The sequence below is a fragment of the Ranitomeya imitator genome, chromosome 3 (genome assembly GCF_032444005.1).
Source record: "Ranitomeya imitator isolate aRanImi1 chromosome 3, aRanImi1.pri, whole genome shotgun sequence".
NCBI lineage: Eukaryota > Metazoa > Chordata > Amphibia > Anura > Dendrobatidae > Ranitomeya > Ranitomeya imitator.
In genome coordinates, this window is record NC_091284.1 from 774994283 (window position 1) to 775008386 (window position 14104).

Here is a 14104-nt window from a genome sequence, read left to right on the forward strand (position 1 = left end):
ATGTGGCCACCGGGTACAGGTACTGCAGACGTGTTTTCGGGATTCTGACACTGCCAAAGCGATCGCAGGGAACAAGGACAAACTATGGCGGGCTAAGGGTATGTGCACACGTTGCGGATTTTGCTGCGGATCCGCAGCAGTTTCCCATGAGTTGACAGTACAATGTAAACCTATGGGAAAGAAATCCACAGTGCACATGCTGCGAAAAAAAACGCACGGAAACGCAGCGTTTTATTTTCCGCAGCATGTCAATTCTTTGTACGGATTCCGCAGCGTTTTTACACCTGCTCCAATAGAAAACTGCAGATGTAAAACCGCAGCGGAATCTGCAATAGAAAACGCGGTAAATCCGCAGTAAAAACCGCAGTGGTTTTGCACTGCGGATTTATCCGCAGAGGAGCTTTCTACGTGTGCACATACCCTAAAGGGAACACAGGATACGGGACACTAACAGACTAGGGAAGCCAGACATGACAACATACAATTGCACACCTAACTGAACTATAGGAGTTGCTCAGGCACCTCCCAGAAGGGGAGGGTGCCTTATATACAAAGATGTCTCCCAGCTGGAAGCATTTACCATGTAAGTGTACTGCCCTTATAAGAACAGGGGAGTGCGTGCACCCGCACCACACTGAGGCACACAGCAGGAAAAAGGCAGGAATAGGAGCATGCCGGGGACCGCACCGCGGGTTGATGAGTGAGCCAACATCCTCACATGGTGGCAGAACAGGACACTGTGCAGGGCCACCGTACACAATAACACAATACTGCTGCTGGGGTTCACTTGAAAAATAGCCAGTGTGCTGTTTGGTTTCCACACAGGCAGCACATGGACCAAAAATACGTTACTCTAAATGTACCTTAATGGGGTGTTCTTAAATTGCTTTCATTAGCATGAAAATAAGCAAGTTTGCAATCGACTTGCTTTTTCTTCCTAGTTATTCTCCTGCAATAAAAGCTTTTATCTTTTATAGTGTACACCTGGTCTCCATTGGGCCCGGCCTCTTGACCCTGTGAGGGTGTGCAGTAGCTTCAGTCCAGGAGAGGGTAACTCTTGACATACTAGCCACCTTTCCCCAACCCACTGATTTCTATAAAGTGGTTATCTGCTCACCCTCACCTCCATCTCTTGCAACATCACAGACCATAGCTTTCAGAACAGGTCAGAGATCGTGGCTCTCTGCTCTCAGGGTCCGGACCTGTACGCTTTTCAAATAGCTTATCTCCGTGTACACAGTGATAGCAGTGTATATTTAAGGGGCATTTTCACGGCAACATAATCGATTATCTTGCAGTGTAAACTGCTACCCAATAAACGAGAAAAATGCTCGTTCTTCGGATAAAATGCTCGTTTATGTGGCACAAGAGATTGTCGTTCTCAGTGGTTCATTGTCCACAATAACAGCCCTCATATAGATTGATCAGTGCGCATAGTTTGCTTTGGTCTGCCTGTTTAAACAGTCATTCAAATCGCCAATCAGAAAAGTTAACCGATTGAAGGTCATATTGTGTCGCTGTTCAATCTGTCTAAACAGTTTCCCAAACTCCAGTCCTCACGGCCCCCCATAGCTCTTGTTTTCAGAATTTTCCTTAGAATTTCACGGGTGATAAAGTTTCAGCAAGGCATCACTTCTTTCACCTGTGCAATACTATGGAAATCCTGCAAACATGACCTGGGGGAGGCCGCGAGGACCGGAGTTTGGGAAACACTGGTTTAAACGGAGCCTTAGAACAAACCCTTGGTAGCTGAATGTGTTACAGCAGACGACCTGCTGAGCTGTAAAGTTCTAATACTATCAACTGAGGATGAAATTGGACCGATTTTGAAACACGTTGCCTTTAATATGATTTTCTACGCCTTCTCATCCCAGTCTTCAGCGTGACAATGCCCACTATGTTTATTTCTCATTCTTTTTCCTCGCAAATGTGTTCTTTTAGTCATCTGACCGCTGCTTCTAGTTATGGGCTGCAGCGGTTCTGCGACTTCCAAATGGAGCTGACACCACTTCCAGGGATGGAGATAATTTTACGGTTGGACAACCCCCTTTAAGCCTGCTGAAGGTTTGGTTACACTTTAAGGCATTGATGCCTGTGGGAAGACAAGGTTAGCTCCTCTTGCCAGATTCCACAGAAGAGACTAACTTACTGAGACGGCTCCTACTGGTGGATACCGGAGCAGTGCAGTTTGCGGTGTTTGGGCCCAAAACTGCAAATTCTTCAGAATTCCAATCCTGAATCATGAAAAAGGCCTATAATGGGCATCAGGACTGGGTGATAGAGCAATGGAAGAACGTGCCTGGTCTGATGGATCACATGGCTGAGTGCGCCCTGGAGAATGGGGGCAGTGTGGTGTCCTGATGATGCCCCATAAGCGCATAGTATTAGTAGACCACCATTGATTCCATGGTGCGGTGGAGCCCCCTAGCTCAGGAGACCCAGCGCTCGGCAGGGTATTCCGTTCCAAGCATGGGTATGTGAAACCGGCCTTAATGAGTAAAAGTGGAAATTGATGCTTCAGATTGTGGGTGAGATTTCTGGGGCCAATCCCAAAAATGCAATGCCCGTTTCTCCCACCCAGTGCTGCCGTCATCCCGATACAGGGTGTGTTTCTGAGCATCGTTACACATGAAAAGCAATGAGCACGAAATCCAGATCAATGGTTCCCGCAATCTCGGGAATAGTGGAGGTCCGGTACAACGGCCCCCTTCTTGTATTCCATACAATTTTTACCTTTTAGGCACGAAAATACTCAAAGCACTTCAGTGCTAGGACAAGAGCAGAGCAGCGCTCGTCAGCACCCCACACCGACGGGCAGCGGCATGTGATGTCATGAAGCTACAGACTCATATCACTACTGATGGCACCAGAGACATTGAGGACCCCGAGGAGATAAAGGACAGTAGGCGCTCTATTATTGCGCAGGGGGGGCGGTGTTACTGTTTGGATATTTTTATACAGGAGCATTATGACACGTATTTAATAGGGCACCATGTCGGGATGTGCTGCCGAAGATGGAAGTCTGTAGAGACGAGCGCCGAGCATGAAATGTCATCATGGCGTCTGTACTACATGGAGACAAGAGGGATGGGAAGACTTCAGAGAGGTCATCTATAAGGTTCCAGGGTGTAATGTTTGTGATACTGACTATATCTCACCAGATCGGTGTATGGTCCGCAGTCTGATGAGGACAGATGACTCCCAACATCTCCTTACTACTGTAAAAAGGTTCATGCAATCAAGTTCATATGGGGCAGAGCAGACATGATAATAGATCACTGTACTAAGCTTGGTGCTGCAATCATGTACTGATGGTGGGTCTGGTGCCATATTCACGTACTGATGGTGGGTCTGGTGCCATATTCACGAACTGATGGTGGGTCTGGTGCCATATTCACGCACTGATGGTGGGTCTGGTGCCATATTCACGTACTGATGGTGGGTCTGGTGCCATATTCACGCACTGATGGTGGGTCTGGTGCCATATTCACGCACTGATGGTGGGTCTGGTGCCATATTCACGCACTGATGGTGGGTCTGGTGCCATATTCACGGACTGATGGTGGGTCTGGTGCCATATTCACGGACTGATGGTGGGTCTGGTGCCATATTCACGGACTGATGGTGGGTCTGGTGCCATATTCACGTACTGATGGTGGGTCTGATCGTGTACTCGTGCAACCCAGAACTAGATGACGTGAAGAGTTGTGATAGGACGATTTATTGATTTTTGGTACAGTGTCTGCTCTGTGTGATTCACACTGAGTTTTTGGAGCAGAAACTGTCCAAATCCCCCTCATAATCTCAGAACTTCTCAAAAACTTTGTTATAGTGATTTAAGTCACCACTCACCAGGCATACAGTCAGCCCTGCAGGGTGTCGCACCGGGCACACAATCAGCCCTGCAAAGCACCTCGCACCGGGCACAGTCGGCCCTGCAGCGCATCTCGCACCGGGCACAGTCGGCCCTGCAGCGCATCTCGCACCGGGCACAGTCAGCCCTGCAGAGCATCTCGCACCGGGCACACAGTCAGCCCTGCAGAGCATCTCGCACCGGGCACAGTCGGCCCTGCAAAGCACCTCGCACCGGGCACAGTCGGCCCTGCAGAGCATCTCGCACCGGGCACAGTCAGCCCTGCAGAGCATCTCGCACCGGGCACACAGTCAGCTCTGCAGAGCATCTCGCACCGGGCAGAGTCAGCCTTGCAGAGCATCTCGCTCCGGGCACAGTCAGCCCTGCAGAGCATCTCCCACCGGGCACAGTCAGCCCTGCAGAGCGTTGCACTGCGCCGTGTGTACAGTGAGCTCTGCCCAGCACACAGCTCTCTCCGGATTGGCTGCCCAGCCCACCAATCAGCAGCAGACAGATCTCCTGTCCCACTTCCCACGGAAAACTTTGAATGACTCCCGGAGGCGCCGGTGTGCGCGGACGATACGTGCGGCCTCCGCCGGTCACCAGGAGGAGGATGGCGCCGCTGCTGCTCCTGCTGTTGTGTGCAGGGAGCCTCCGCGCTGCCGGGTGTCCTGAGGCTGTGAGCCCGGAGCGGAGCCTGGTGTGGGGGCCGGGGCTGCAGGCGGACATCACCCTGCCCGTCCGACACTTCCACATCCAGGCTGTGAGCGGCGCCGGCCGGAACTTCACCTCCTCCCCAGGTAACCACGTGACCGCGGCTAATCATCAATGATCCCAGACGGGAGCGGCGGCCACACAGCCCCGCCCTCTGACGTCACCGCCCCACCATTATTATTAATATTATTATTTATTGTTATAGCGCCATTTATTCCATGGCGCTTTACATGTGAGGAGGGGTATACATAATAATAACAAGTACAATAATCTTAAACAATACAAGTCACAACTGGTACAGGAGGAGAGAGGACCCTGCCCGCGAGGGCTCACAATCTACAAGGATTAACCCCTTAGACTCCTTATAATGTACTAGAATCTAGTAACTAGATGGTGGCCCGATTGTAACGCATCAGGTATTCTAGAATATGCACGACCACATAGTATATTGCCCAGCCACGTAGTATATTGTCCAGCCACGTAGTATATTGCCCAGCCACGTAGTATATTGTCCAGCCACGTAGTATATTGTCCAGCCACGTAGTATATTGCCCAGTGACGTAGTATATTGTCCAGCCACGTAGTATATTGCCCAGTGACGTAGTATATTGCTCAGTCACGTAGTATATAGCAGAGCCACGTAGTATATTGCCCAGTCACGTAGTATATTGCCCAGCCACGTAGTATATTGCCCAGCCACGTAGTATATTGCCCAGCCACGTAGTATATTGTCCAGCCACGTAGTATATTGCCCAGCGACGTAGTATATTGCCCAGTGACGTAGTATATTGTCCAGCCACGTAGTATATTGCCCAGTGACGTAGTATATTGCTCAGTCACGTAGTATATAGCAGAGCCACGTAGTATATTGCCCAGCCACGTAGTATATTGCCCAGCCACGTAGTATATTGTCCAGCCACGTAGTATATTGTCCAGCCACGTAGTATATTGCCCAGTGACGTAGTATATTGTCCAGCCACGTAGTATATTGCCCAGTGACGTAGTATATTGCTCAGTCACGTAGTATATAGCAGAGCCACGTAGTATATTGCCCAGCCACGTAGTATATTGCCCAGCCACGTAGTATATTGTCCAGCCACGTAGTATATTGCCCAGCCACGTAGTATATTGCCCAGCCACGTAGTATATTGTCCAGCCACGTAGTATATTGCCCAGCCACGTAGTATATTGCCCAGCCACGTAGTATATTGCCCAACCACGTAGTATATTGCCCAGCTACGTAGTATATTGCCCAGTCACGTAGTATATTGCCCAGCCACGTAGTATATTGTCCAGACACGTAGTATATTGCCCAGCCACGTAGTATATTGCCCAGCCACGTAGTATATTGCCCAGCCACGTAGTATATTGCCCAGCCACGTAGTATATTGTCCAGCCACGTAGTATATTGTCCAGCCACGTAGTATATTGCCCAGTGACGTAGTATATTGTCCAGCCACGTAGTATATTGCCCAGTGACGTAGTATATTGCTCAGTCACGTAGTATATAGCAGAGCCACGTAGTATATTGCCCAGTCACGTAGTATATTGCCCAGCCACGTAGTATATTGTCCAGCCACGTAGTATATTGCCCAGTGACGTAGTATATTGTCCAGCCACGTAGTATATTGCCCAGTGACGTAGTATATTGCTCAGTCACGTAGTATATAGCAGAGCCACGTAGTATATTGCCCAGCCACGTAGTATATTGCCCAGCCACGTAGTATATTGTCCAGCCACGTAGTATATTGTCCAGCCACGTAGTATATTGCCCAGTGACGTAGTATATTGTCCAGCCACGTAGTATATTGCCCAGTGACGTAGTATATTGCTCAGTCACGTAGTATATAGCAGAGCCACGTAGTATATTGCCCAGCCACGTAGTATATTGCCCAGCCACGTAGTATATTGTCCAGCCACGTAGTATATTGCCCAGCCACGTAGTATATTGCCCAGCCACGTAGTATATTGTCCAGCCACGTAGTATATTGCCCAGCCACGTAGTATATTGCCCAGCCACGTAGTATATTGCCCAACCACGTAGTATATTGCCCAGCTACGTAGTATATTGCCCAGTCACGTAGTATATTGCCCAGCCACGTAGTATATTGTCCAGACACGTAGTATATTGCCCAGCCACGTAGTATATTGCCCAGCCACGTAGTATATTGCCCAGCCACGTAGTATATTGCCCAGCCACGTAGTATATTGCCCAACCACGTAGTATATTGCCCAGCTACGTAGTATATTGCCCAGTCACGTAGTATATTGCCCAGCCACGTAGTATATTGTCCAGTGACATAGTATATTGCCCAGCTACGTAGTATATTGCCCAGTCACGTAGTATATTGCCCAGCCACGTAGTATATTGCCCAACCACATAGTATATTGCCCAGCCTGCGTAGTATATTGCCCAGCTACGTAGTATATTGCCCAGTCACGTAGTATATTGCCCAGCCACGTAGTATATTGTCCAGTGACATAGTATATTGCCCAGCTACGTAATATATTGCCCAGTCACGTAGTATATTGCCCAACCACGTAGTATATTGCCCAGCTACGTAGTATATTGCCCAGCCATGTAGTATATTGCCCAACCACGTAGTATATTGCCCAGCCACGTAGTATATTGCCCAGCCACGTAGTATATTGCCCAGTGACGTAGTATATTGCCCAGTCACGTAGTATATTGCCCAGCCACGTAGTATATTGCCCAACCACATAGTATATTGCCCAGCTACGTAGTATATTGCCCAGTCACGTAGTATATTGCCCAGTGACGTAGTATATTGCCCAGTTACGTAGTATATTGCCCAGTCACGTAGTATATTGCCCAGCCACGTAGTATATTGCCCAGTGACGTAGTATATTGCCCAGTCACGTAGTATATTGCCCAGTCACGTAGTATATTGCCCAACCACGTAGTATATTGCCCGGCCACGTAGTATATTGCCCGGCCACGTAGTATATTGCCCGGCCACGTAGTATATTGCCCGGCCACGTAGTATATTGCCCGGCCATGTAGTATATTGCACAGCCACGTAGTATACAGCACAGAGCCACGTAGTATATTGCCCAGCTACATAGTATATTGCCCAGCCACGTAGTATATTGCACAGTGACGCAGTATACAGCACAGAGTCACGTAGTATAATGCCCAGAAAACGTATGTAACAGGTTAAAAAGAGTTAAAATAAAAAATAAACATATACTCACCTTCTGAAGGGCCCTTGTAGTCCTGTCGCCTGTGTGTGGTGCAGGCGGCAGCTTCCGGTCCCAGGGTTGGATGAGCGCAGGACCTGTGATGACGTTGCGGTCACATGACCGTGACGTCATGGAAGGTCCTTCTCGCATAGCATCCTTGGCCCCGGAACCTGCCGCTTGCACTGCCGAGGAGAGGACGCGACGACGGAGGGTGAGTATAGCAGGTTTTTTGTTTTTTTATTATTAACATTACATTTTTTTACTATTGATGCCTCATAGGCATCATCAATAGTAAAAAGTTGGGGACACACAGGGTTAATAGCGGCAGTAACGTAGTATATTGCCCAGTGACGTAGTATATTGCCCAGTCACGTAGTATATTGCCCAGTGACGTAGTATATTGCCCAGCCACGTAGTATATTGTCCAGCCACGTAGTATATTGTCCAGCCACGTAGTATATTGTCCAGCCACGTAGTATATTGCCCAGTGACGTAGTATATTGCCCAGTCACGTAGTATATTGCCCAGCCACGTAGTATATTGCCCAGCCACGTAGTATATTGCCCAGTGACGTAGTATATTGCCCAGTCACGTAGTATATTGCCCAGCCACGTAGTATATTGCCCAACCACGTAGTATATTGCCCAGCTACGTAGTATATTGCCCAGTCACGTAGTATATTGCCCAGCCACGTAGTATATTGCCCAACCACGTAGTATATTGCCCAGCTACGTAGTATATTGCCCAGCCATGTAGTATATTGCCCAACCACGTAGTATATTGCCCAGCCACGTAGTATATTGCCCAGTCACGTAGTATATTGCCCAGTGACGTAGTATATTGCCCAGTCACGTAGTATATTGCCCAGCCACGTAGTATATTGCCCAGCCACGTAGTATATTGCCCAGTGACGTAGTATATTGCCCAGTCACGTAGTATATTGCCCAGCCACGTAGTATATTGCCCAACCACGTAGTATATTGCCCAGCTACGTAGTATATTGCCCAGTCACGTAGTATATTGCCCAGCCACGTAGTATATTGCCCAACCACGTAGTATATTGCCCAGCTACGTAGTATATTGCCCAGCCATGTAGTATATTGCCCAACCACGTAGTATATTGCCCAGCCACGTAGTATATTGCCCAGTCACGTAGTATATTGCCCAGTGACGTAGTATATTGCCCAGTCACGTAGTATATTGCCCAGTCACGTAGTATATTGCCCAGTCACGTAGTATATTGCCCGGCCACGTAGTATATTGCCCGGCCACGTAGTATATTGCCCGGCCACGTAGTATATTGCCCGGCCACGTAGTATATTGCCCGGTCACGTAGTATATTGCCCGGCCATGTAATATATTGCACAGCCACGTAGTATACAGCACAGAGCCACGTAGTATATTGCCCATCTACATAGTATATTGCCCAGCCACGTAGTATATTGCACAGTGACGCAGTATACAGCACAGAGTCACGTAGTATAATGCCCAGAAAACGTATGTAACAGGTTAAAAAGAGTTAAAATAAAAAATAAACATATACTCACCTTCTGAAGGGCCCTTGTAGTCCTGTCGCCTGTGTGTGGTGCAGGCGGCAGCTTCCGGTCCCAGGGTTGGATGAGCGCAGGACCTGTGATGACGTTGCGGTCACATGACCGTGACGTCATGGAAGGTCCTTCTCGCATAGCATCCTTGGCCCCGGAACCTGCCGCTTGCACTGCCGAGGAGAGGACGCGACGACGGAGGGTGAGTATAGCAGGTTTTTTGTTTTTTTATTATTAACATTACATTTTTTTACTATTGATGCCTCATAGGCATCATCAATAGTAAAAAGTTGGGGACACACAGGGTTAATAGCGGCAGTAACAGAGTGTGTTATCCGCTGCATAACGCGGTCCGTTACCGCCGGCATTAACCCTGTGTTAGCGGTGGCTGGAGGGGAGTATGCGGGCGACAGGCACTGACTGCGGGGAGTAAGGAGCTGCCATTTTCTTCCGGACTGTGCCCGTCACTGATTGGTCATGGCTGTTTTGCTGTGACCAATCAGCGACTTGGATTCCATGACAGACAGAGGCCGCGACCAATGAATATCCGTGACAGACAGACAGACAGACGGAAGTGACCCTTAGACAATTATATAGTAGACTAGCTGAAGAGCCCGGCGTTGCCTGGGCATAGTAAATATCTGTGGTTAGTTATAGCACGTCACTTCTCTTATTTTCCCATCACGCCTCTCATTTTCCCAATCACATCTTTAATTTTCCCCCTCACATCTCTCATTTTCTCCCTCACACCTCTCATTTTCTCCCTCACTCCTCTCATTCCCCCCTAACACTTGTCATTTCGACCTCACATCTGTCATTTTCCGATCACTCCACTATTTTCCCTCACTCCTCTCATTTTGCACTCACACCTTTTCATTTTCACCTCACACCTCTCATTTTCACCTCAGTATATACATGTTTGTCATCTCCCTTATATATAGTATACACCTGTATGTCATCTCCTGTATATAGTATATACCTGTATGTCATCTCCCCTGTATATAGTATATACCTGTATGTCATCTCCTCCTATATATAGTATATACCTGTATGTCATCTCCTCCTATATATAGTATATACGTGTATGTCATCTCCTCCTATATATAGTATATACCTGTATGTCATCTCCTTCTATATATAGTATATACCTGTATGTCATCTCCTCCTGTATATAGTATATACCTGTGTGTCATCTCCCCTGTATATAGTATATATCTGTGTGTCATCTCCTCCTGTATATAGTATATACCTGTATGTCATCTTCTATATATAGCATATACCTGTAAGTCATCTCCTCCTGTATATAGTATATACCTGTATGTCATCTCCTCCTGTATATAGTATATACCTGTGTGTCATCTCTCCTGTATATAGTATATATCTGTGTGTCATCTCCCCTGTATATAGTATATACCTGTGTGATCTCCTGTATTAGACCTCGTTAACACGTTATTTGCTCAGTATTTTTACCTCAGTATTTGTAAGATAAATTGGCAGCCTGATAAATCCCCAGCCAACAGGAAGTCCTTCCCCTGGCAGTATATATTAGCTCACACATACACATAATAGACAGGTCATGTGACTGACAGCTGCCGTATTTCCTATATGGTACATTTGTTGCTCTTGTAGTTTGTCTGCTTATTAATCAGATTTTTGTTTTTGAAGGCTAATACCAGACTTGTGTGTGTTTTAGGGCGAGTTTCGTTTGTGAAGTTGTGTGTGTTGAGTTGTGTGTGGCGACATGCATGTAGCGACTTTTGTGAGATGAGTTTTGTGTGGCAACATGCGTGTAGCAACTTTTTGTGTGTCGAGTTGCATGTGACAAGTTAGTGTAGCAAGTTGTGTGCAGCAAGTTTTGCGCATGGCGAGTTTTGCGCGTGGTGAGTTTTATGTCTGGTGCCTTTTGAGTATGTGCAACTTTTGCGTGAGGCAACTTTTGCATGTGTTGCAAATTTTGTGCATGTGGCAATTTTTCCGCGTGTGCAAGTTTTGCGTGTGGCGAGTTTTCCATGAGGTGAGTTTTGCACTTGTGGCGAGTTTTGCGTCAGCCTAGTTTTTGCATGTGGCGAGTTTTGCGCGTGGCGAGTTTTGAGCGGCGACTTTTGTGTTTCGACTTTTATGTGGCGAGGTTGGTGTATGTGTGGTGAAATGTGTGCTGAGGGTGGTATATGTGTTCAAGCACGTGGTAGTGTGTGGCGCATTTTGTGTGTGTTCATATCCCCGTGTGTGGTGAGTATCCCATGTCGGGGCCCCACCTTAGCAACTAATCGGTATATACTCTTTGGCGCCATCGCTCTCACTCTTTAAGTCCCCCTTGTTCACATCTGGCAGCTGTCAATTTGCCTCCAACACTTTTCCTTTCACTTTTCCCCATTATGTAGATAGGGGAAAAATAGTTTGGTGAATTGGAAAGCGCGGAGTTAAAATTTCGCCTCACAACATAGCCTATGACGCTCTCGGGGTCCAGACGTGTGACTGTGCAAAATTTTGTGGCTGTAGTTGCGACGGTGCAGATGCCAATCCCGGACATACACACACACACACACACACACACACACACACACACATACACACATTCAGCTTTATATATTAGATGAATACCTGATAAACCTGCCGGGTGTGTGCGAGATCTGTGGGGCTGATGCCGGAGTGTTTGGGCAGCACGGTGGCTCAGTGGTCAGCACTGTATGATGGCTCAGTGGTCAGCACTGTATGGTGGCTCAGTGATCAGCATTATATGGTGGCTCAGTGGTCAGCACTGTATGATGGCTCAGTGGTCAGCACTGTATGGTGGCTCAGTGATCAGCATTATATGGTGGCTCAGTGGATAGCACTGTATGATGGCTCAGTTGTCAGCATTATATGGTGGCTCAGTGGTCAGCACTGTATGGTGGCTCAGTGGTTAGGACTGTATGGTGGCTTAGTGGTTAACATTGTATGTTGGCTCAGTGGTTAGCACTGCATGTTAGCTCAGTGGATAACACTGTATGGTGGCTCAGTGGTCAGCACTGTATGGTGACTCAATGTTTAGCACTGTATGGTGGCTCAGTGGTTAATACTCTATGGTGGCTCAGTGGATAACACTGTATGGTGGCTCAGTGGTCAGCACTGTATGGTGGCTCAGTGGTTAGCACTTTATGGTGGCTAAGTGGTTAACACTGTATGGTGGCTCAGTGGTTAGCACTGTATGGTGGCTCAGTGGTTAGTACTCTATGGTGGCTCAGTGGATAGCACTTTATGGTGGCTAAGTGGTTAGCACTGTATGGTGGCTCAGTGGTTAGCACTGTATGGTGGCTCAGTGGTTAATACTCTATGGTGGCTCAGTCGATAGCACTGTATGGTGGCTCAGTGGTTAGCACTGTATGGTGGCTCAGTGGTTAGCACGGTATGGTGGCTCAGTGGTTAGCAATGTATGGTGGCTCAGTGGTTAGCACTGTATGGTGGCTCAGTGGTTAGCACTGTATGGTGGCTCAGTGGATAGCACTTTATGGTGGCTAAGTGGTTAGCACTGTATGGTGGCTCAGTGGTTAGCACTGTATGGTGGCTCAGTGGTTAGTACTGCAGCCTTGCAGCTCTGAAGTCTGGGGTTCAAATCCCACCAAGAACAACATCTGCAAGGAGTTTGTATGTTCTCCCCGTGTTTGCTGGGTTTCCTCCAAGTACTCTGGTTTCCTCCCACATTCCAAAGACCATACTGATAGGCAGTGTAATATTTTCTTTTAATAAATTCCTTAAAACAAAATAAAAAAAAGGAAATTCTCTGAAAATCCCATGGAGTCATTTATCAGCGTGCGCGCTTCCTAAAGTAGCGTCACCTCATGAATGACATGACATACTGTATATGTGGATGAGTGGGGTCCAACACTCAGGACCCCCAATCATCTGCTGGATATAAAGAATGTAATATCCGGAGCAGCACAGCGCCGTACACTGCGTAGTGGCCGTTCTCAGGTACTGCAGCCCAGCTACTAGTCACTTCACTGAGAGATGAGTACCAGAGAACGGCCACTACATGGCGCACAGCGCTGTGCTGCGCAGACCCCGTACACTGTGATCGGGTGGGGTATCGCCTGTCCCATGGGATGCTCATCAGTGACTGCTGCTATAATTTACACCACCTTCTGCTCTAAATGATAGTGGGATCGGCCAGGCCCCATGTTCCTTCTGTGACCATGGAGGGAGGGGGCAATTTTCATAATAGTAATAATAATAATAATAATAATATTTTTATTTATATATGGCAACATATTCCACAGCACTTTACATTATAGGGGGGATTTGTACAGACAATAGACATACACATAACAATAATCACTAATTAACTGAAACCAGTGCAAAAAATCTGTCTTTCATAGCTAATGTGCTCATCTATAAAGCTGTGACCGTCCCGGCACACACTGGGGGCAGACATGGCTCCGCGGTGTACAGTGTGTGCTGGGTGTGCCGCTGTCTCAGCCCTGTGGTCACACACCGTCACCCTGCGGGGAAGGTTTATTGGACGCTTTGCTTGTTATTTCTGCCCTTTATTGCAATGTTCATGTGTCACTTTCTGTCAAACAGTAAACCAGGAACAAGGAAGCGTGAACCGCGAGAGCTGACATTGTTATGGGGACACTGTGGCTGGTATCACAGTCCAGGCTCTTGTCCCTGCTGTGGAGGACACTGTCACTGAGGGTCCGCGCACAGCGACATCGGCACAATGTTATAATGAGGCGTGCAGATCTGTGGATTTTTTTCTCAGCTGTATTTGGCATGCTGAAATTTCACTCCAAAAATTGGACAGTGCGAG

At 47.7% G+C, this 14104-nt stretch overlaps 1 protein-coding gene across 1 annotated transcript in view; it reads left to right on the forward strand.

Moving 5' to 3' along the window:
• The first annotated feature begins 1390 nt into the window (after positions 1-1390).
• Positions 1391-14104, forward strand: part of POGLUT3 (protein O-glucosyltransferase 3) — a 32957-nt gene continuing 20243 nt past the window's right edge. Inside the window, exon 1 of the mRNA XM_069759081.1 lies at positions 1391-4653. Within this exon, the coding sequence (XP_069615182.1) occupies positions 4401-4653 (253 nt within the window). The 5' untranslated portion in view covers positions 1391-4400. The remainder of the gene's footprint in view (positions 4654-14104) is intronic.